Genomic DNA, 22,034 nt, shown 5'->3' with positions numbered 1-22,034 from the left:
TTCCCTCCCAGTCCAGATCCAGTACTCTTGAGATCCATGGTACAGTAAGGTGGTATTAAGTGGGGCACACCTGGCTGCCTTGAATGATTTAAGAGCAGATTTCTATCTTGAGTCCACTCTAAGTGGTCAGAACCTGAGTAGCACTAAACATATACCTGTTGACTGACTGGCTCATATTGGGTGTTGTGGAAGGAGCACATAGCACTGGGAGCCCGGAGGCCTGGGCAGGAGCTTTGGCTCCCACCCTAGCTTGCTGAATGGTCTTGACCTCTCTGGGCCTCAGTTTTCTCATCTGTAAAACAAGGGGAATAGATCAGACATTCTGATTCTACTGTTTCCCACATTATTATGATATGTTGGGACTTCTAAGGCCCTGGGCTGTGTCTAGCCACTCTCCATGGTGGATTTCTTGGCTTATGTCTAGCTGGCTCTTGCATCATTCTGTGACGTTATTTGCCAATACGTATATACTGACTTCTACACCTTAATATTTTTAAATTCTCTCTTTGGATAAGAAACTGAAACCAGGAATTCAGTAGCCTTATGTTCTGTTCACCTTCACCAAGACTGTGAAACTTGGAATTAATTCACCCAGAAACTAGGAGCAGTTTCAGTCCCTGGGAACGAGGACATATTCTGCAGGCAAAGGGGTATGCTGAGGGGTACTGGTGAGCACTGACTGTTTTGGGGGGTTACTTGCTGGCTTGTGACTAACCCTCATGGGACCCTGGAAGAGAAGTTCCAATTTAGGAATGATGGCTGGATCCAAAGAAGATGAATGAGTTCAGAGGAAAAACAAGAGGTATACAGGAAGGATTACAAAACTCCTTATTAAGATGGAACATACAAGTGCCATGTATTTATGATTCTAGATGGGCAGGAGATGGCCAAAAGGAAACCGAAGGGGTAACTCAGGACCCTCAAAGCACACATTACTTTTTCTTCTGGAAGACTATATCAAAACTATATAAGAACCACCTCGCCTGATACATAATTTCTGGTCAATGCATTCAAGTTTCTAAAGAAAGGCAGTTTCTTTAGAAACACAGCCACAGTTCTGGCTAGAAGAGAATCCCAGGAATAAGGACCTACATAAGAACTTTCTGATAGCAGATCTGTTACAGTAGCTCTCTAAAAAAAGATGGCATGGACCCCAGGTGACAACAAAGAACTGATTTAAATTCTCTTTGAACCAGTTTCCATAGGGTCTACAAAGGAAACTTCTTAAAAATTGTCTCGAAATTAGTCTGCCAAGTTCTTCCCTATACCACATACCCGGGTTGTGCTACTGAATACGGGGCACAAGAGTGGTTTCAGAGGAGATTGCTTCAATCAGGAGCTCCCATCTCTGGGCTAGAAAGACAAAATAAAAAATAAAAACCAAAAAACATACACACTGGCACTGGAAAGGCTGGGTAGAAGGGAACGGCAGTCTTGTTTTTACAGAACTAGAAAGGGATGCTTTCTATCTGTCCAGCACTTGGTGAGTTTGATGGTAACCATGTAGCATATGCTTCAACTGAAAACAATCACTTAGAGCAGAACCCACCTGTGTTGGATGGAGTAAAGCCTGGCAAGGAGGGGCTGTTGAGGCCTGGGAGCAACACAGGAGGAATCCCCTGGAGCGCAGGATATGCTGTAGGAAGGTTCAGAGCCTGAAGAGGGGCGTTGTCAAACATCCCTTGCTGCTGAGCTGCCAGTCCAAGGACCTCGTTGGCCTTTTTAATCCGGTCTAGCTCTTGTTGAGCCATTAACTGACGTACAGTGGCTGGGTCAAAGTATTCTTTCTCCTTGTCCAACTGGCTTCCAATGGTGTCTTTAACTTTGGAGATATGCTGTTGGGAAAAGATATGGTCACGTACAGACAGCCGAGCGCTGTACTTGATGCCACACAAAGTGCACTCTGTTTTGGGTCCCTCATAACTTGTTTGGTTTATACCAAAATGCTTGGCCATGCTTAACTTGGACTTCTTTTCTTTCGCCCGGGCATTCTGGAACCAGACCTGAACAACTCTCTTTGGCAGTCCAATGTCATTGCCCAGGACCTCACACTCTAGCATAGTGGGTGTCCTATAGTCATTAAAGCATGACTTGAGGACCTTCAGCTGCAGATTGGTCATCTGAGTGCGAAAACGTTTCTGCCCAGGCCGATCCCCACTGTCACCAGATTTGCCTGCAGACCCACTTGCACCAGGACTTGGGGAGCAGGGGTCTGCAAGACTTGAGGTTTCACTGTAGTCCACTGTACCTTCGTTATCATATTCCTTGCTATAAAAGCTCGGGGCTGGGCTGACCAGACCAGATGACAACCGATCTTCATACTCGGACATTGCCATCATAGCCGCTTTGGTCAACCCTTCATTGGGTGCAGAAGATTTGGTTTCAGTTGCTATTCCCGTTGCACTGTCATTATCTGCATTGCCCTCATCTCCTGTCGTGGTGTCTGTGATTGCCGTGTTGACAGAGGAACAGTCATCGTTGTCCAGCTTAGTCTGGTCAAAGTTTAGATTAACTGAGGACATGGAGGGGCTTTCAAAGTCTTCAATTCCTTCCACTTTGATGGAGGAAGGGCTGAGAAGAGTTCTAGGAGACAACTCCATGGTTTTACTCACAGGCGACAAGGGGACACCCTGACCATCACTACTGCTTGGGGGTAGGTGGGAAAAGCTAGTTCCATCAAAAATATCTCCTTTCATCTGGAGTCCCCCATCGCAGTCTAAGAGCATCGCAGACAGAGTTAGGTTATAGCCAGCTCTTTTGGCTTCATGCCAGTGACGAGAACGGATATGAGCCTCAAGGGCAGTCTTGGCTTTGAAGAGCGCTCTGCAAAAAGGGCATCTCCTGTGGGCCTGGGCTGGGCCCACAGCCCGGAACTGTCCTTTCCGTTCTCGAGCTCTAGTGTTCTGAAACCAGACTTGCACCACACGTTTCTTCAAACCCACCTCATGCGCAATATGATCCAACATCTTTCGAGTTGGATTGGAGTCCAGTAGGTACTTTTGGTAGAGAATTTCCAGCTGCTCTGGTGTAATGGTTGTCCTCAAACGCTTGTCTCTCTGAGGCTCTTCTCCTCCTGTCCCACTGTCATTTTCACCAGGACTTGCACTGGCCTTTTCCTCCAGCTTCCTCTTCAGAGTGTTCATTGTGGAGGTTGGCGTGGAAGGAGAGGTGGCGGAGCTGGCTGGAATCTGAGGTATGGCTCCAGAGAGCAGCTGGCTGGCCAAGAGTGGGTTACTGGGATCAAACAGCATGAAAGGCATGTCCAGGGACCGATCCAGGAACTGGGGGTGGATGAACTGGTTCTGTGCACTCAAGAAGTGAAGCTGCTGATGCTCTTGCCAGTGCTCAAACGATGGAAATGCCAACTTACACTGGTCACACTGGTAGGGGATGAGCTGAGGAGGTAGGTTGGCCAGCTGTTGAGGCGTTGATGTGTGCAGAGGTTTGAGGGGCAGATGGGAGAGCTGAGAGGGACTGGGGCTTGACTGAGGTAAGGGGCACTGAGGAGGAGGCGCCTGTGGAGGAGGCTGCGGTAAAGAAGGTGGGGCAGCCAACTGGGGGAGCTTCTGCTGGGGCACGTTTGTCTTCTGCTCAGGTTGGTCTTGCTGCTGAAGCTCTGGCTTTGGTTGTCCTTGCTTTTCTTGGGTTTGGTTTGGCTGTGCACTGGGAGGTTCAGCTTGCTTTGGTTTCTCATCACTGCTTTCTGTTTTTGAGTTAAAGGTGGCCAGCTCATCGGCCTCTGGGGTAAGCTGCAGGAAAGCAGAGGGAGCTGGATTGGCTGATGGTGCCGGGGCACTATAAGCCTGAGAGGGCATCGGGGTACTGCAAGAGGAACTTGTTGGTGTGAGGATTTCCATGGCATCCATGGAATCCTCATTTTGGCTGTCATCCTGCCCCTCCTCATCCTCATCCTTATAACACAGCTTCTTCTGGTGCTTGATGAGATCAAAGATACGCTGAAACACCAGGCTACATTTTTTGCACTGGTAGTTCAAGTTGCTTGTTCGAATATATCTATCATTTGTAAGTTCACGCCGCTCTCCATCTTTGCCCTCTCCCTGATTCTCATAATTTTTCCTGGCCTTCTGCCGGGCATTCTGGAACCATACCACAATGACTCGAGTTGGAAGGTTCAGTAAATTAGAGAGTTGCTCAAATTCATCATCCTTTGGGTAAGCATTGGCATCAAAGAAGTCCTGGAGGACTCGGAGTTGGTAGTCCGTAAATCTTGTTCTTGAAGATCTCTTGCTTCCCCAGTACTCCTGCTTCTGAGGTTCTGGGGAAGGGGGCCGAGAGTCAATCTTGAGCTCCTCCAGGCTAGTGATGGGAGGATTGCTGAAATTGTAAGGGGAGTCCTTGTTACGCTGCCGCTCTTTGAAGAGAGTGTTCCTGAACCAGTGCTTGATCACTTTCTGGGGCAACCCAGACTTGTCAGCCATCTCTTTGATCTGCTCTTCACTGGGGGAATTGTTAATGTCAAAATATTGCCGGAGCACTCGGAGCTGGTCATCTGTGATTCTGGTGCGAGGCCTCTTGTTCTGCTGCTGGAGCAGGGTTGGATTGAGCTGATGCTGATACAGCTGGGCCAGGTCTGCAGGTAGAGGCTCCACAGGGCCAAGCTGAGGGGGCAGCTGAGCTGGCAAGGTCTGCAGTGGCATGGTTTGCATCATCAATGGTGAGAAGATGGGAAGCTCCATGGGCATAGAGAGCTGGGTGAGTGGCACAGATGGCTGGGCTGGCGCAATTGTTGGTGAAGTGATAGGGGGGGCTGATGCAGGGATGGCTGGTGCAGAAGCTGGCTGAGGGGGTGCCGCAGGAAGCGGGGGTGGCGGAGGTGGCGGGGGAGGGGGCGGTGGCTCAGGGGTCTGGGGCCGCAAGGGGTACAGTTTGTCATAGTGCTCTCGGTACTGTTTGGCAAATCTCTCGAGCTGTTTAAAGGGAAAGTAATTCTGATGAACATGCTCTTGATGACTCTTTAAGATCAAGATGTTGGAAAATAACTTGCCACAGGAGTCGCACTCAAGCTTTTCCAGGTTCTCTCCCTGTTCTGTCTTCCCATTCTTCTTCTGCACCTTCTGCTTGTTCTCATTGTACTGAATGACCAGCTCAAATCCAAAGTTCTCTAGCAAGGCCTTGGTGGCATTCCCTCTGGCATCTGAGGCGATGCGTGGAGGAAGCATAGAAGGCTCAGAACCGCCCACTGGTGCCAACTCCTTCTTCTCTTTGGCCTTCAAGGCATCTGGCAACAATTCCTTCGGGCCCGTGTTGCTCTCTCCCCCCTCAACACCCTCCCTCTCTCTCTGGCTTTCTTTTTCCTTCTCTTTAATGACCAATTTGTTTTTCTTTTCGGGGTGCTGGCCTGGCTGCAGTAGAGCAGAGTGGCTCTGGGACAGAGAGAGTTGACTTTGCTGTTGCTGCTGCTGTTGCTGCTGTAGCATCTGTTGGTGACTCTGCTGTGGGATCTGAACCTGCGCCTTTAGATCTTCCAGCAGGCCTGGACCAGTCCCCGTCAGCGTCAGTGCCCCACTGGTCACTGGCAGGCTCACCTCAGGGTTGAGCTGGAACTCAGCACTGGGGATATAGAAAGGGAAGAGGAGGTGCTGCTGCTGTTGCAGCTGCAGTAGGGTCTCAGTGGTCATGGGGAAGTGAGGCAGGAGGGTGGGGTTAAACAGCTGTGACTGGATAAGGGCAGCCTGCTGCTGCAGCTCCTGTTGTAAATGAGCCTGAACTTGAGCCTGGGCCTGAGCCAGTGTCTGTGCTTGTTGCTGCTGCTGTTGCTGTTGCTGTTGCTGTTGCTGCTGCTGCTGCTGCTGTTGCTGCTGCCTGGATGCAATCATATCTGCCAGCTTCTTCCGATTGGCCTCCTTGGGCTCTGAAGGGGAAGCAATGTTGGCAGCAATAGGATTCCCTAGAGGTGGCATCCCAACACTGTCAGTGGGCACTTGGCTCAGTAAATTGGAGCTTGGTGCAATGCCAGCACTGCTTGGATTGGTGGTGGTAAAGGTGTTGCTGCCACTGGTGCTCACAGGACTCGGTGTGGAGGAGCTCAGGGAGACACCGCTACTGTTCCCAGTCCCATTGCTGCTGCCACTTGCAGCCTCCAGCTTGGCTGCCCTGGCTTTGGTTTGATGCAACACAGACCGCATGTGGATCTCCAAAGTAGAACTCTGGCTATAGGCCACATTACAAGTGTTACACTTAAAAGGTTTATTATCTGGGCTGCTGGTGGGTTCTGGTTGACCAGTTGCAGATTCTTGGAGAGCTCTTTTTAACTTATGGAGGTGGGAGACAGAATTGTAATGCACTAGCAGGATATTCTTTTGCGTGAAAGACTCCTTACAGACAGTACACTTATAAGGGCGAGAAGGGTCTAGAAATTTCTCCATGGTGAAGTTGGGGCCTTTTCTGAAAGGTAGAGCTCTCTTTGGCTCTGAGCCTGAATCTTCTTGTACCGACCCAGAGTCACTGCCCGTTGGGCTTTGTTTGTCTTCCAAGTCACTTTCTTCCTCCTTATCTTCTTCCACAATTATGGTGTGGTCTTCAGCCAGGGTTGGATCTCCCATTGCCAGGAGGTCCCCATTGGCCAAAAGGCCACCATAAAGTTGCTGGATGTCAGCCTCACTTAACTCCAGGTGGCTTGTCTCAAGGTGCTTTTTTAAAGCCTGGAAAGTTCGGAAACTGCGTTGGCAAAGACAGCACATGGTAGCAGCTCTGATCACATGGTACTGAGAATGGAGCTGCAACTTTTCAATTGTTTTGAATGCCAGGCTGCACTGATTACAGCGGTACTTGTACACGTGGCGATCTGACACAGGCAACTGAGGCCTCTTGGCATGCACCTCATTAAAATGTGTCTGAAGGGCAGCAGAGGTTTTGAAAACCTGGTTGCACCCCTTTTTCCAGCACAGAAAGCCTGAGTCTTCTCTCACAGAGCCTGGATCAGCAGAAGAGGGTTTCAAATCTCCACTGTGTTCTGTGCTCGCAGATGGCAAGATGTTTTTTCCCAGATCCTCTGAGGTATCTATGAAGAAGAAGAAAAAAAATCAAGCCCAAAGATAAAGAAGTCTTTTTTCTAGGATGACACCCCGTGCCATCTACCTAGCTAGGCTTCATGAACACAGAAGTTTTCAACCTAAACAACAGCATCTTTTCACTGTATTAGTACAGTACACATTATAAGCAAGGTGCACACTTGACAGAGATAAATATAAACAGGACAGAAAAAGTTTTGATTCATAACAGACCTATGTCATACCAGATCTCAGTCTTCTAAATAGTATTTACTTTTTAAAACTACTATTTATTTACATGAATTAGACTCTGCAGGATTCCCTTCATATGTTACAGCACAGCAGATCTGAATTTTAATGCTACGCTTAGTTGTAGGGAGATTTATAAAATAAGAAATTTTGGATCATAATTTATAAGCATTTAATTCTTGTTATAACATTACTTTTGACTGTCATCTCTACTCACTCAAAAATGCACATTCATATGTCCAATTACTAAAACATTAAAAATATGAGATCATTATATTCATAAAATACTTTGACCCTTTTCAGGTCACCTGTTTACTGATTTATATGGAAAAATCTCAAGGGAGAGGCTGGGCAGTAGTGTGCTTGAAAACTCTCTAACTTAAACCTTAGGTGCTTGTGAGAGGTACAAAGGTGTAGGACAGCTTCAAAACTGTCTAACAATCCACCAAGTTAGAAACAGTTATGTGTCAACAGTAATTTGCAGCACATATGTCAACAATAATAGTTTCTGCAGACACTTCTGTGCTTCATTTTAAGGCATCCCAAAAGATTCAATGAACTCTGCCAAGGGAGAACTAAAAAGACAACTCATCTGGTGCCCCCAAATCAACCTACATGTTCCACAAGTTCCTAATAACTAAATCTTCAAGAGATGAAATATTTAATGGCCTAAGATGAGGGATGTATGAGCCTCCTGCCTGTCTCTCCAGTTACTTCCTGACTGCATAGTCTTAAGTGGACATGAATCCAAACCCACATCCCACTGATTCTCAAATAGATTTCTCCACTTTTCCCCCCATTTGGTACCAGGGACCAAACTCCCAACCTTGTGCTTGCCAGGCAAGTGCTCATGCCACTGAGCTAAATCTCCAGCCCAATTTCTCACTTTAAACCATAAAAATATACAAACACATGCCAAGAACCAGAGTAGGAAGTAGTTGACAGTGACCTCATCTCCCAGTGAGTCACATTCAGCTTAAAGAATTCTAGACCCTGGCCCCATGAAAATCTTGGCCCAGGATTTCATCTTGTTTTAGTATGTGGAAGTCAAGATGAATGATACCAACCAGGCTGCTTCCCTGCCTCTTCCAAATTGGAATTCCCGTCTCGATCTGGAACAGCTGCTGGGAGGAACATGCTGCTGGGCATCACCATCTCAGGGGTGGTCACCTGAGGAGCAAGAGGCAGAGAGACAAGGAGTCAAATGGAAAGGAAAGATACAAAATCAGAAGGGTTTAAAAATTATTTAATAAGCAAAATTAGCCTTCGCCAGGATAAAGCTGGAGGTGTCACTTTTCATAGCTCACTGAAGATTTATGTTTATTAGACAAAGCTCACATCAGTCAAAAGTGTTTCTACGGTTACATTCTGGACATAATTAGCAGAGCACACTTGAAGAATAATCTTATTATTAATATTTTTCCTTTATGCAGAATTTTGACTTTGATCACTGACAATGTTTTGTCATGGGCTGTGAAACTTCTTGTGCAACCAATTAGGTAGATAAGTTGAAAGGCCCACCTTAAGCTGCTGAAAACATAATAAGGGCCCTAATTAAATCATACCTAGTAAAGTACACTGTAATCTTGAAGCAGGGAGCATTGTAGTACTGTTTTCAAAATGTATTCGGGCAAGAAGAGGAGGGGAGGAAGAGTGAAGAAAAGGGTAAGAAGGAGAGAGGAGAACAAAGGGGAGGCTAAGGACATGCAGACATTCTGGCAGAATTTCCAGGAAACAACATTTCGTAACCCTTTACAATCTGATATATCAAGCACAAACAAGCACTTTTCTGTGAACCCCTTAAGTCAGGGTTTCTTCTGGCATCTTTTACTATGGCACGCATCACAGACAACATCTACCGAGTGTCCAGCATCAAAGGTGGCCTGCACAGCGTTTGATAATGGGGCAGCTCCACCTTGATCACAACGATTATTCCCTAATAAATTAGTTCCATCATTACCCCGGATCCAAATAACTATAATTTTAAGTCAGATCTTCAGTTTTTTCTCTATGCTTCCCTGTTGCATGGCCAGAAACTTGACCCAACCACTTAGCATTTTCCCTTTAAGATAATAAGCAGCCCTCAATATCCAATATAAGGATAAATAGTTGTTCTCAAGGGAGCAATATTAGCCAGGTGTGGTAGTGCACACCTAGAATCCCAGCACCAAGGGAGGCTGAGACAAAATGATCACAAGTTCGAATCCCACTTGGGCAACTTAGTGTGACCCAGTCTCAAAATAAAGAGGAACAGCCACATAGCTCAGTGATGGAGTGCCCTGGTTTGGATCCCTGTACTGGAAAAAGAAAAAGAAAAAAGAAAAAAAAGCAACATCCCTTTGTCTGCCATGAAGTAGGAAGGCTAGGTACCAATGATAGTTTAAATTAGAAACTGTCTCCAATTTATGACAGTCTAAAAAACAGACTGACCTAGAGGATATTTGAACGGAAGCAGCAGCCATCACCACCTTTTCTACATGGTACCCAGCCCTTCTTGGAGCCACTGTTTCCCCACACGTGACTTTAGGGATACAACATTTTCAGTTTCTGTCGCAAAAACTGGAACATCTACATTTTTACCTCCAATTACATGTATTTTTAAATGCTAATTTTTAATGGCTTGAAGAACTTGGCCTTGCTCAAAATAGCCACTGGTAAGTTCACAAAGATCACCAGCAACAGGAAAACAACTAGAGGAAACCCAGATGACTAAACGCATCAACACTAAAAAGAGACTCCCCATTCACATTTAGGGGTAGCAGAATTTTTTTTTTAGCAATTAGTAGGCCAGTAGGTACAGAAATTAAGCAACAGGCACTCAAGAGCAGAGATGTGAGAAACGGCATGTTTTCTGAGAGCAGGTGTGTGGCAGGTGAGTGTGAGGGACAGCGCTCCAGCTCCCACAGACATCTGCACCCGCACACAAAGCTCTCTGGCAGCTGGTTAGGGCTAGCTGCTGATGAATCGTTAGGAATGGAGTGGAGATTGCCAAACTCATTCCATCTATTTTCTCTTTAATAGAAAGCATTTCTGACCAGTGTGGTTGGGGAGTCCAGCGGGAATCTGAGAAGTGAAAGGTCACCGATTAATTTATAGTCTTGAGCCAAGGGGGAGCACGAGGTTGGGGGTAAGAGAGGGAGAAAGGAAAAGGAAAAAAGACTCCCCTACCCACCCACCCTCCTTTCTTGGTTGTAGCTGCAGGATCAGTCCTTTCCTGGGATCTTTAGGAATTATGAAAAATGAATCATGAGAAATTTAAAAAAAAAAAAAGCCCTACAGAGTAAAAAAGAATAAAATTATCTAACACCTCAGCTGCACATCATTATAGAAAACTGTGGGCTTTTTATACGCATTACAGTAAGGCAGACATCCCCTCTAACAGACTCAGTAAGACGGATCAGTAATTGTTTTCATACACTTTAATTAGAAAAACTCAGATGGCTATGAATAATAATGGAAAAGAGAGACTTTTGCACTTGAAAGGTTGAAGTCAATCAAGTGTGAATGACGGCAAAAAAGAAAAAAAAAAGACACCAATTCATCAGCCCTCTGTTGTCTCGCTGCGACTTTAATCATAATTCCTGATTGGGATTCAAGAAGGCAGTAAGCAGCGGTTCTTTGTCTGCCTTCACCTTCCATCAATTAACTCTCCCCGAAATATAATCATCAACCTCACATGCTCCTCTGCATCTTAATCTGGGCTCCAAACCTGGAAGTCTTGCCCCATATGTGTTTAAGTAACTACTTTTATCCACCTGCCTCTTCTCATCTATAGTATACCCAACCTCTCACTGCAAAAAAAAAAAAAAAAAAAAAAAAAGAAAGAAAGAAAGAAAGAAAATGGTTTGGTGTATGAAATTTTAACAGGCAAGAAATCCCTAGCAGGCAAAAAAGGAAGCATCCCTAGAGGAAGTCTTAGAAATTCTGGTGGGGTCCATCTGCATGTGTGTCTGAACAGAGACTGACAGTGGGGACTGTCCTGCCCTGCCCTGCAGGCCACTGGAGGACCTCCCATCAGTTCCCAGACACTAATGGTCCCAGGGTTGTGCCCGTCCCTTCCTCTCCTACCAGCTTCTAAAACTTGTCCCTCCAAGCTTGAAAGCTTTTTCCTAAAGAGCCCTAAATGTTACCCTGCCAACAGAGCTCACATGAGGAAACAGATCCCCAGAGAGAGTTCGCTCAACACTTGCCTTGACGCTGCCTTTGTTTTCTAATATCTGGCTACCAGACTGCATGGAAGGTTCATACTGTCTTGGTCTCTGATGGCCAGATGAAAATGGGAAAGTCACTCACTCAGCTGGGCTAAATGCATTCTGTAACGCATTTTCCTTTCACTAGGAGACTGAAGCATGTATGTTTAGGACAGGGCGAAATCTGGAAACAACACAATCAGGATGACTCTAAATGGACCTCCTTTCAGAGGTCCTCAAATAACTGATCCTACCACCAATGTTCCCACACAGGGAGCACACACATGTGCCGTTCTCTGCTCTTCCCTGCCTTTTCTCTATTTGCCTCCACCCACTTCCCCAGCTGTGGACTCAAAGCCAAAGAGAAAAAATTCTGAGGTTTGGCTGATCCACAATCAGTTCAAACACCTACACACTGCCTGTACTGTCCACAGAACAGAATTATCCTCATAATCAGCACAACTGTAAACACTGAACACATGCAATTATGTCACCCATACTCTATTCACCACTGGGCATGAGACTATTAAAATAGATTTAACAAGTCCTTTAAGTTAAGAAAATGCGGTCGATTAGTATCATTACTGTTTCAGTATTTAGGTCTCAAGACTGGTCTCAGCTGAGCAAAGGATGATGTAGATACCATGTTTTCTTGCCACCTTTTTTGAACCATGTCAGTCTGTTTCCCCGCAGAGTATACAGAGGTAATGGGAGAACACAAGAAGAAACCATCAGCTGAGGTGGATCCAACATCTTCCCAACAAGTAAAAAGCTCTCATGTAATATAGGAGAAACTCTTCCAGTTTAAGCAATTCTCATATATACTAATAGAAACAAAGGAGTCTTACACTGATGCTCAAAATCTTCAGGCTTAAGCAGTTTGAGAAGGAAGGGCTGTAAGTAACACTGTTCATCCACTCATTTGACCTCCATTTCCTAAACACTGGACAGAGTTCCTGTGCTGGATGCTTGTAAGATACAGAGAGCAAGCAAGAGAGAAGGTCCCTGCCCCTCAAGAAGCTCACCATCCAGAATAACCTTTTGAGGTCAAGAACCCCTTAGGAAATTTGATGAAAGTTGCCAAACTCCTAGAAAAATGCTTTCCCACACAATACTGCAGACAATTTCAGGGACTTGTAGGAGGGAAATCTCCATGGATTGAAATGAATTTACCCTTCATCAACTGAGAGGCAACTATGGGTTCATAAATACCTAGCTCCAACCTCTGCTAGTTTGTTTCAGCACTATTTTGGATTATAATTTACTACCCTTCAAGATTCTATGAGGTAAATAGAGCCCCAAAGTCCCAAGGACATGTACAGAATCCAGAGTCTTAGATGTGGTTCTGGTGCCCTCCCCAACATCTGGGAGAGGCTGCAGCTGTTTATTCTTTCTCGAGGGAAGGTGGAATTAGAAAGAATACAATGCCATCCCACTCCCTGTGCAACATCCAAATTTAATTTTGTGTACCCAGGATCACACTCCGCTGACTTCTGATGGGCTTATTCATGTAAATTCATGTCTCAAGGCTAGCTGGCCCAGGTTAGATCAGTGCAGCCAACAATAAATATCCTACGTGCTAGAAGGCAGAGTTTTTGTTGTTTTGTTTTGTTCTGTTTTTAAGGACAAGTATTGAGCCCAGTTAGCACCTCAGACTTGGCACAGCTTCCTGAGGGAGGGTGTCCTTGTGAAGGCCCCCTCTTCCAATGAAAGTAAGTTTGTCAAGGATTTTTCAGGGAAAATCAATTGAACAAACCACCTCAGAGAGAGGGGGAAAAAGAGGCACAGCCATCGCTGGCACAGACCTAGCCAGTCTCCATATCATGAGGTATTGGTTCCATACAAAAAGATTTAAGCATGAAATTAAAACTCCTTCCAGGGCTGAGTGGTCAGGCTAGTGTTATATCCGAAGCCGTCTGCTCCAGTGAGAGCCTAGGTGCTCAGCTCCTCTCCTGTTCCTAGATTCCTAGACAGCTGCTCGCCCAGCAGCTGGTTCTGCACTCATGCAGCCAGCAAACAGGGCACCTCTTCTTGGCAGCAGTTTGAGATTTGCCCGCCTTTTACTGCCTACAGTGTGTGCAAGCTGGGCACTGGGCCTCCAAGTCTGGAAGGCCTAGATTTCTCCTTTGTCTCATCTCGTTTGTGAAAAATTATTTCTTCATTTTTAAGTTGATACACAATTGTACATGTTTCCATACATGTGTACTTTTAACTACCATGTGTATAACCTCAAATATTTCTTTGTAGGGAAACACTAAAAATGTTTTCTACTTTGTTGAAATACACAATATCATGGACTGTAGTCACCATACTGTGTAACAGAACACAAGGATGTATCCCTGGTATCTAACTAACTTTGTACCCATTGACAAACTTCTCCTGTCCCTCCTCTTTCTAAAAAGGCTTCTGTGTAATTTCTGCAGTTGTTTTTCATACAGAAAATTCATAGGGAAAAAACTGCAGAAATATGGCCAGAAATTTTTAAAAACTGAAAACGGGAGCAACTGGGGAGGGGGCGTAGACAGGGAACACATAATAGTTATACACACGTGTGTGCACACACACAGAGAAGGGAGCTGAGGAAGAGAATGAATTCGAGAGAAAAGCTTCATTAGACTCAGAGAGGCAAGCAGTGGCAGTATACCAAGGTCACTTCTAATTTAGACCATCTAATTGGCAAACAGGCTCCAAATGGCTATCATCTCACAGGGCTTGGAATTAATGAAGCCCGATTATTTTCATTACTTTCCTCTGAGATGGAGACAAAGTGAAAGAGCTGATACCCAGGTGGGTGTGACAGCCCTAGGGCCAGGGCCATCCGAGAGTCCCCATGGGGTGGGGGTGGGGGGGCAGGTGGCCTGCCTGTCCCAGAGATTCACAGAGCACAGTCACACATGGAGCAGAGAAAGTCACAGACACTGACTGAAGATCACAGGAGGCAAACCACTGCTCCCAAAAGAGGGATGCAGAGAGCACAGCAGGCAGGGCAGGGCCAGGAGCACAGAAAGGAAATCTGTGCATGTACAAAAATTTAGGAATAAGAACTAGAAAGACAGAAAAAAGGGTTTGTGGATTCAGAGCCAATCCTCATCTCTACTGTAAGATCCTATTTTGTTAAGTGATTAAGGAACAAAGAAAATTTCCCCATATTAATGATCCAAGATCCCAGTGGTATGTCCTGTCACTTAGAAAGACAGTGATCAATTAGAATAATTTAAGAGTATTGAAACGCATGGTAGGTGGTCTTTCTCATTCTCTTTTAGGGGCCAGAAACATGTGCCCTGTGCCCTCAATGCCTTCCCTAAAAGACTGGAAAAATAAGAGAACAGAACCTCCTGTATCTCTTACACCAATCTGAAATCTCCATCATTGTATTCTCTGCAAATACTCATGAGATTTATATTATTTGTGAAAATGATATGGGGGTAGGGAGGCGCTGCCTAGCCTGGTGTGGAGGGATACTTAACTCATCTCCTCTAAGCTTTATAGATTTCCTTCTTTCCTGTGATATGTGCAAAGCTACTATTTGGAGCTCTTGGTTCCAACAGGACAAGGAAAACAAAGTGCTGTGGGTGCAGTTTCCATAGTGGAAGGCCAGCCCTGCAATTGTTCCTACTGGATTATATTTTTCAAGCCCCCTCATCAGTAAAAAGAAGGGGCCCATGGATGACATAGATATGAGATGCAGAGCATAAGCAAGCAGCTGTTACCATAGCAACAGACATATTAGACGCTGCAGGTTCCTGAAAGCTGTCTGATAAGGTATTATTAAATGAAGCCTCCTCAAAACGTTCTCCATTTACAACTGAGCGGGAAGACATTGTGTAGAAAGTAATCTATTTCTATTTATCAGGTTGGAATTTACTTTTAGAAGGACTGAAACCCAATTCAAGCTAGATCCTGAGACCTTGGACTTAGAAAGGAAAAAAAATTACCAGAATTTATTAGTTTTAGATACCCTGGACACATTCCATGTCTGCCAAGAATTATCCATCTGGGAGATTTTGCCAGCTTTTCCTGTTTTGCAGTCAAAGATATCCAACTCAGCCAAACCTACTAGGTAAAAAAGAAGATTCACTCCTCACACTGCCATTTAGAGAAAAAGCAAGCACTACTTTCTTCTCTTGAAGGATGAATGACCAGAAACTGGTTGCTCCTTAATGGCTTAGAAAATGGAGCTTTGATTTGAGGGGCATTTCTCATCAGACTGTTTTCACAGTTTCTTCCTCTATAGTTGGCTGGGAACAAACAGATAGATCATCAGAAAGCCTAACCAATACTTTCCAAGGGCCAATTTTCTAATAAAATAAGAGTTAAAATACCCACCACGAGCATGATTTTTACCACAGGTTTATTATAATCACTTATTGTAAAACCACTGCAAATTACATTTTAACATCAAACTTTTCAGAGGAAGGGCACAGGCATTGGTCTTCAAATGGGACCCCAGGTTCCCCTGGCATATGGCCACGAACTCCCCTCTGGGATTAGGTGTTCTTCTTTTCCTGCTGAACTGAAGGACTGACGTGCCAATGCATCATCGGGCCCAACACAAACCACTTTCGGGACTAGAAAAAGCAATTCAACACCAGCAGCCATAACTCCATCTCCCCATGTAAGGATTTGTACAAAATTATCCTTCACTTTTAAGTAAAAAGGAAAACACTACATGGCTATATTTCCCACATTTCTCTAAGCATCAATTTTAAGAATTCACTAACTTTCTCTTGTTCCTGACTTCTTATAACTAGCACATTCTCTACAATTTGCACACTTTTCTGAAATGTCTAGAAAGCATCTACATTGCCTACTGTGATAGATGAGGAAACAGGGCTTTCTATAAGACATACCAAGCACAGTCTTTTTAGCGAAAAGTTTCTTCTATATAACTATGTTGCAAAGGGCTCAAGAATGGGGTTTATTAGCCAGCTCCCTGAATGTATCCTTATGGTCCCTGGCATTGTACATGCAATTTTGTTATTTGCAGAATACTCAATGGAGGACCTGAAACAGTGCTTATTAACTTTTAGTGGGTATAGAATAGCCCAGGATGGCTATTGTACTGTTTTCATCAGTCTGGAAAAAGGTTAAGAATCACTGCTTGCAAAGGTGCTGGTTAGTGGGTAATTCTCAGAAATGAGATTGGTTCCCAAGCAAACATAGCAGTAATATCCTGCCCTTAAAGACTCTGTTGGTAAATGAAGAAGATTCATAATGATCACCAGACTTACCACTTGAAATGTACCTTGCTATTGCTGTTATGGAAATAAGACAGTGGATATTTGAAATATAATTTACATGCTATGCTGATCCCTAAGGATGTAAAAATAAATTTTTACTGTCTAATGTAAACCAGTTGTGCAGATTACTATAAGCCCACAGTTCTTACACCAGATTGAACTAAACAGCAAAATTAAACAGCAAAAATAAGCACTTGACTAAAGAAAAATATCATTACATATTGAAATGCTTCCCTCTTCACACCTCTTTCTGTTCCTTTAGGCTCTTGGGGTTCTAGACCATTAGCTAGAATCTCAGACATGGCCTGGAAAAACCCCTTTGGTATTTCCAGGACTACTAAGAATGCCTGGGAAACTTGCAACGTGGAAATATCCATCCACAGGAGAATATTTCCACAGAGTTCACTCTGCCTGTGTGAAAATGCTCATGGAAAGCTAATACATATTTGAAAACCACCTACAAGGAAGCTCATGGTAGTCACCTTTGAGTTTCCCATTGGGTGATAAAGTTCTCTTGATACATTATCAATTATATGTTCCTCACGACTAAATACCACTTACATTATTCATTAACTGCACCTAACCAGATGGAATAGAAAATGCCTAGAGGTGATATGTCTGTGACCTGCACATTACAATGCAGGATTCTGAACAAGCTACCTCTCTGGGAATCTTCACATGAAAAGGCGATCAAATTAATTTCATATTACCCCACTGTTGAAATAATACTAAGTTAGGGAGATAATCATTCTCTTTGGCAGTTTTCTCTCTTGTGATCACAAAAAGACTTTCCTAGTAGCTCAACAATAGTCAAAAGCAGAACACCATCACTACCTATAGTATTCTGAAAAGTTTTCACATTATGATTAGAATTAAACTCGGTAGGGCTGAGAGTTGAGACAGCTACATAGTTCAGACTGGCCTTGAACTCACTATGTAATGTACGCTGGCTTGAATTTGCAGTGATCTCTTGGCCTCAGCCTCCCAAGCGCTGGGATTAGTGGCATGCAGCAACATACCCGGGAATAGAATTACATCTTTATACTAGCCTTTTGGGCCATATTTGTAGTGGCCATTTAGTCATTCTTTCAAAACCTGCATGTCAGCATTATATTTAAGTGCAAAGCCAAAAACGGATGAGTCAATGTGTTATATTTGACAACTTTCCCACTTTGAGAACAAGTATCCATCTGAGAAACTCCTATGTTATATAGGGCTATGCCTAGAATTGGAAAATGTGGGTTCGAATTTTGGCTCTACCACATACAAAGGATATCAGGTCAGTTGACTTCTTTGAGCCTCAGTTTCCTGATCCGTCAATGGGAACATGTCAGACATATTTTTAAGACAGGTTTGTCATGTAGATGAAATGAGAGATAATGAACATAAGAGCAACCCAGATCATGACCTGTTCCGTAACATTTTGGAGGACCTGGGTATGATTTCTTCCTGTACATGGTTAGCCTGAGAAGGAGCAACGAGAAACACACACAGCACTCAGTGATCATCAGGCAATGGTCGTGCAAGTCTAGAACTCAGAGGACTTCCTCACGCTTCCAACTTTACACGACAGCATAGACCTTGTTCATCTCGTTGCATCACCTTGGACCCCTGCAGGAAGAAAGACCGTGGGATCCTGCTCTTGGCCACCTTACCGTCATAATGAGCTTCTCCACACAGTCTGGTGCCACGCTGTGGAGGTGGGTGAGGTGCAGCTGAAGGTGGATCTTGTTGTTGAGCATGTCCTGGCACAGGGGGCAGCGGAGCATGGGCTGCACTGAGTGCTGTGTCATGGCATGCACCCGGAGCCGGTTCACGTCGGCGTTGCTGTACTTGCAATAGGGACACTGGTACATCTGTGGGGGACACACCGACCGCTCTGGCTGAATCTGTCCTTCCCACCACCAACTGTTTCTGCCCCAAGACCACCCATACGCAGGTTCACTCCCCACCGGTGTAAAAACACTACCCCATCAACAAAGTGCCTTCTGGTCTCACCTGCTCCGGTTTGACCTCCTCAGATGTTTTTGGTCGTTTCGAAGAGAGCAGAGACTCCGAACTACCTGGGAAGGAGATGCGTTTGGAGGCAGCAGGAGAATCCGTCAGCTCCTTCTCTGCTTGGCTGGATGAGGCTAGGAGAAAAAGTGGAAGATGCGATACAGTACTAGCCAGACCAGGCCAGCTCCCAGAGGGTTTGTTTTGGGTGAAAATCAACATTCATTTATAGCACAGGATTTTCTTACAACACAAAAATTCAGAACGGATGAACATCCGGACTGACTTATCAAACACACTGGTAAAGCAGCAAGTGTTTCTTTTGTCTCCATGAATTTCTGTCACTATCTTAACAGCAGCATTGGGGAAAGGTTTTAGAAAATGGAATAAAAGGCTCTGGAGTTGGATTAATCTAAATCCAGTCTTGTCTAATCTTCCCCCTCCAAGCACAGTCTGCTGGCTTCTCTCTGTGAGGGGCAACAGAACTGAGGGTGGGTGGCAAAATCTCTCCAACTGTTTAGCCAATCTGAGTATGAGACACACTTTGCTTCAGAGATGTAAGAAACTACGTTTGCAACTTTATCGTCCCACCTTTGAGAATCACAGCAGAGCATATTACAGGCAGCCTGTAGAACTTAAGAAGGGTTCAAGGGATAGCTGCATACCAATACACAGAAAAAAAAAATCAAGATTTGCTTTCAGGGAAGAAACGATTGAGGAGTGGAACTAGACAGGGCGAGAATCCAAGTTATAATCCAGCCAATGCTTCATATGTAAGAATTTATGCAGAGTGGGTGGTACGAAGCAGTTTCCTATCTCCTTGTACAACCATGGCTCTGCACCCCTTCTGCCCACGCCATCAAAAAAATGAAAACAGCCATTAACGAGGAGAGGCACATGAGGTTTGAGTAACGAACAGTAGGCAAGGAGATGTTGGTGGGAGTTCTTTGAAGCACAAGAAAGGGCCCCAGAAGATTATGAGGAGGAAACAGCCAGGTTATTGGGTTTGATAGGATAAGCAGGGCTCCTTCAGTGTAAACCCAAAGCCCAACATGGTTAGATTTGGTTATTCTAAAGCCCAGTCAGTCTCCAAGGGTTCTCTTTCATTTATTTTGGACATGGAACTTCCATCTTTCAGATTTTGGTTAAAGCAATAAGGAAAAATGAAATCCTGAAAATGGTTGTGAGAAGATTATATATATATATTATACATACATACATACATACACACACACATACCCAATGGTGTCATTGACTAAAAATGTGAGTCAGCATTTAGATCACTAGTTTAGAAAGCCTAATTTTTATTGTTGATGAAATTGCTTCCTGTCTCGCCCTGGGTAGTTGTCTAGCATGTACTGTTGTCTGATGTTCAACTTTAAAATTTGTTCTGTCATGGACATTAAGGTGGTGTCACTATAGATGTGCACTTTAATAGTAAATAATTTTCCAAAATCAATCTCATTCATCAGAATAATAAGACTACAAAATAATTTTGAAAAACAATAGCCAAATATAGGAACTATTCCAGGAAGTTGATGCTCTTCCCAGAATGCACATCTTTTGACTTTTAACCCCTGTGTCTTGGTAATCTGGTCTACCGAAGTTTGGAGGACATCTATTATTTAAAAAGTACAAGGACAAGCATATTACACATAGACCCCTCCTCCTCCCAACACACAGATTCATAACAGTACTTTAATCTGTCTCGAATCGACTTCAAACCCATTTTGCTCTTAATGGGAGTTATTCATTTTCACTTGAAAGGTAATACATGACGGCTGGAAATTTAATGTGATGGACTGGCTGCCGATTAACTAGGTGCTGTAACATTCTAGACCAGTTCCCCCATGGCCCACTTCTCATCTCCTGGGCCCCTTAGACCTCCTGATCCTACAGAACCTTGCACTGCAGGTTTTAGACCTTGCAGTATGGTGGGTTCCTGCCTAAACTCTCTCACAATTTCAGGCCTTAATATTTCCAGGGACTTAAATTTCCTCTGCCTCCAGAAGGTTCTCCATCATTTTTATTTTTGCTCAGAGCTTACCTTCTGTATATTAACTTTTCAAATCCATTCTAAAGATGGCGGGTGGTGGGGGGTATAAAAGGACACTTTCTTAGATGTTTGTCATGATCAACCCCTCACTTTGCTACTTCCACCTCTAACTGGTAAGCATTAGGCTGGGCTGCATGGTTATGGTTGCAAAAAACTCATTTATCTGCACTTCTTCCAATAAGACCAACCAAGCAATAAGAGTCTATATCTGTCTCCCTCCACCATGCTTCTGTTAGTCTATCTAGAACCAAAGGACATCTGCTTTTACAGGACTATGATACCTCCTTATAAATGCTTCCTGCCTGCCACCACACCCCACTGCTGGCTCAGCAGTGTCACTGAATGGGCACTGAGACTGACATCACCCAAATCATCTCACTATTTTGGAGCTGAAAAGCGAACGCAGTAGTTCTGTGCTGTGTTAGTTTACATACAGAACCAGAGTCCATCCTCTTCCTTCAATCCTGAGTGCATGAATTGTGGTGAGGTTGCAGAGGTGAGCTAATTCCAGCTTTAGAAGCCACTGTCTGCCCCTCTTGAAAGGGAAACCTTTATTTAACACCCCTTTTCACACTGCTTTGGAAATCTAAAGCTTCTTTTGTAAGCCTGAGCTAAGGAGACATTATAGAGTATTTTAGAAAATAAAATCAGCACTCATTCACACATTCCTCTTTCTTCCCAGTAACATAACAGCCCTGCCATAACATAAAATACTGTATCCACTGGTGCACAAACTTGGGGTTTTATCTCTTCTCCAAGACAAACTGCATCTTTATTAGATCAGATCTGTCTAAATCTATCTGAAAGTGGACATTAGCCACCTGCAGCTCACTAGCTCCTTGTCTTAAAACAAACTAATGCCATTCTTATAACAGACTATAAACAACACCCAGTTAGGATCTCATGGTATTTCCCCAGGAGATATGGGCACTGTTCCCCAGATTTAGGTTAAATGTAGCTGACACAGGCCACTCCCTAGCTTGACCGCAGACATTAAAACATCAATCCCTATCAAGACTCACTAAGGACATGTTTGTACAGTCTCTGCAGATAGGCAAAGAGTTGCACAAGTTCTCCATCAACATGTTAGATGCGGGTTTATTACAGGCCACAGACAGTCAGAGATTTTCTCCAGCTTCTCTCTGAACAACTTCAAAAGGGCCGTAGTTTCAAAATCAATTTCTATTCTACTTCTATCACTACCATACATGGTAGGCATAAAGGAAATGAGGTTGCATGAATAACAACAAAGAAAGTACTGTGGTTTTCTGCTTTGAAGACTTCTCTAAACTTT

General features: G+C 44.3%; 1 protein-coding gene across 8 annotated transcripts in view; it reads right to left on the bottom strand.

The window, feature by feature from the left end:
* Positions 1-22,034, bottom strand: part of Zfhx3 (zinc finger homeobox 3) — a 242,061-nt gene that overhangs the window by 8,042 nt on the left and 211,985 nt on the right. For 7 of the 8 annotated variants that reach the window (XM_063247590.1, XM_063247596.1, XM_063247594.1 and 4 more), the window contains 4 exons: positions 18,688-18,821; positions 18,345-18,545; positions 8,327-8,429; positions 1,550-7,021 (listed from right to left, as the gene is read on the bottom strand). In XM_063247590.1, the coding sequence (XP_063103660.1) occupies positions 1,550-7,021; positions 8,327-8,429; positions 18,345-18,545; positions 18,688-18,821 (5,910 nt within the window). Of the gene's footprint in view, positions 1-155; positions 293-1,549; positions 7,022-8,326; positions 8,430-18,344; positions 18,546-18,687; positions 18,822-22,034 lie in introns of all 8 variants that reach the window. The other variant, XR_010047021.1, reaches the window with a different exon arrangement.

Source organism: Cavia porcellus, unplaced genomic scaffold (assembly GCF_034190915.1).
Source record: "Cavia porcellus strain 051 isolate PalLab524CR breed Dunkin Hartley unplaced genomic scaffold, mCavPor4.1 scaffold_4, whole genome shotgun sequence".
Classification (NCBI taxonomy): Eukaryota; Metazoa; Chordata; class Mammalia; order Rodentia; family Caviidae; genus Cavia; species Cavia porcellus.
The sequence above is the reverse complement of the archived record's forward strand: the minus strand, read 5'-3'. Positions and strand labels throughout refer to the sequence as shown.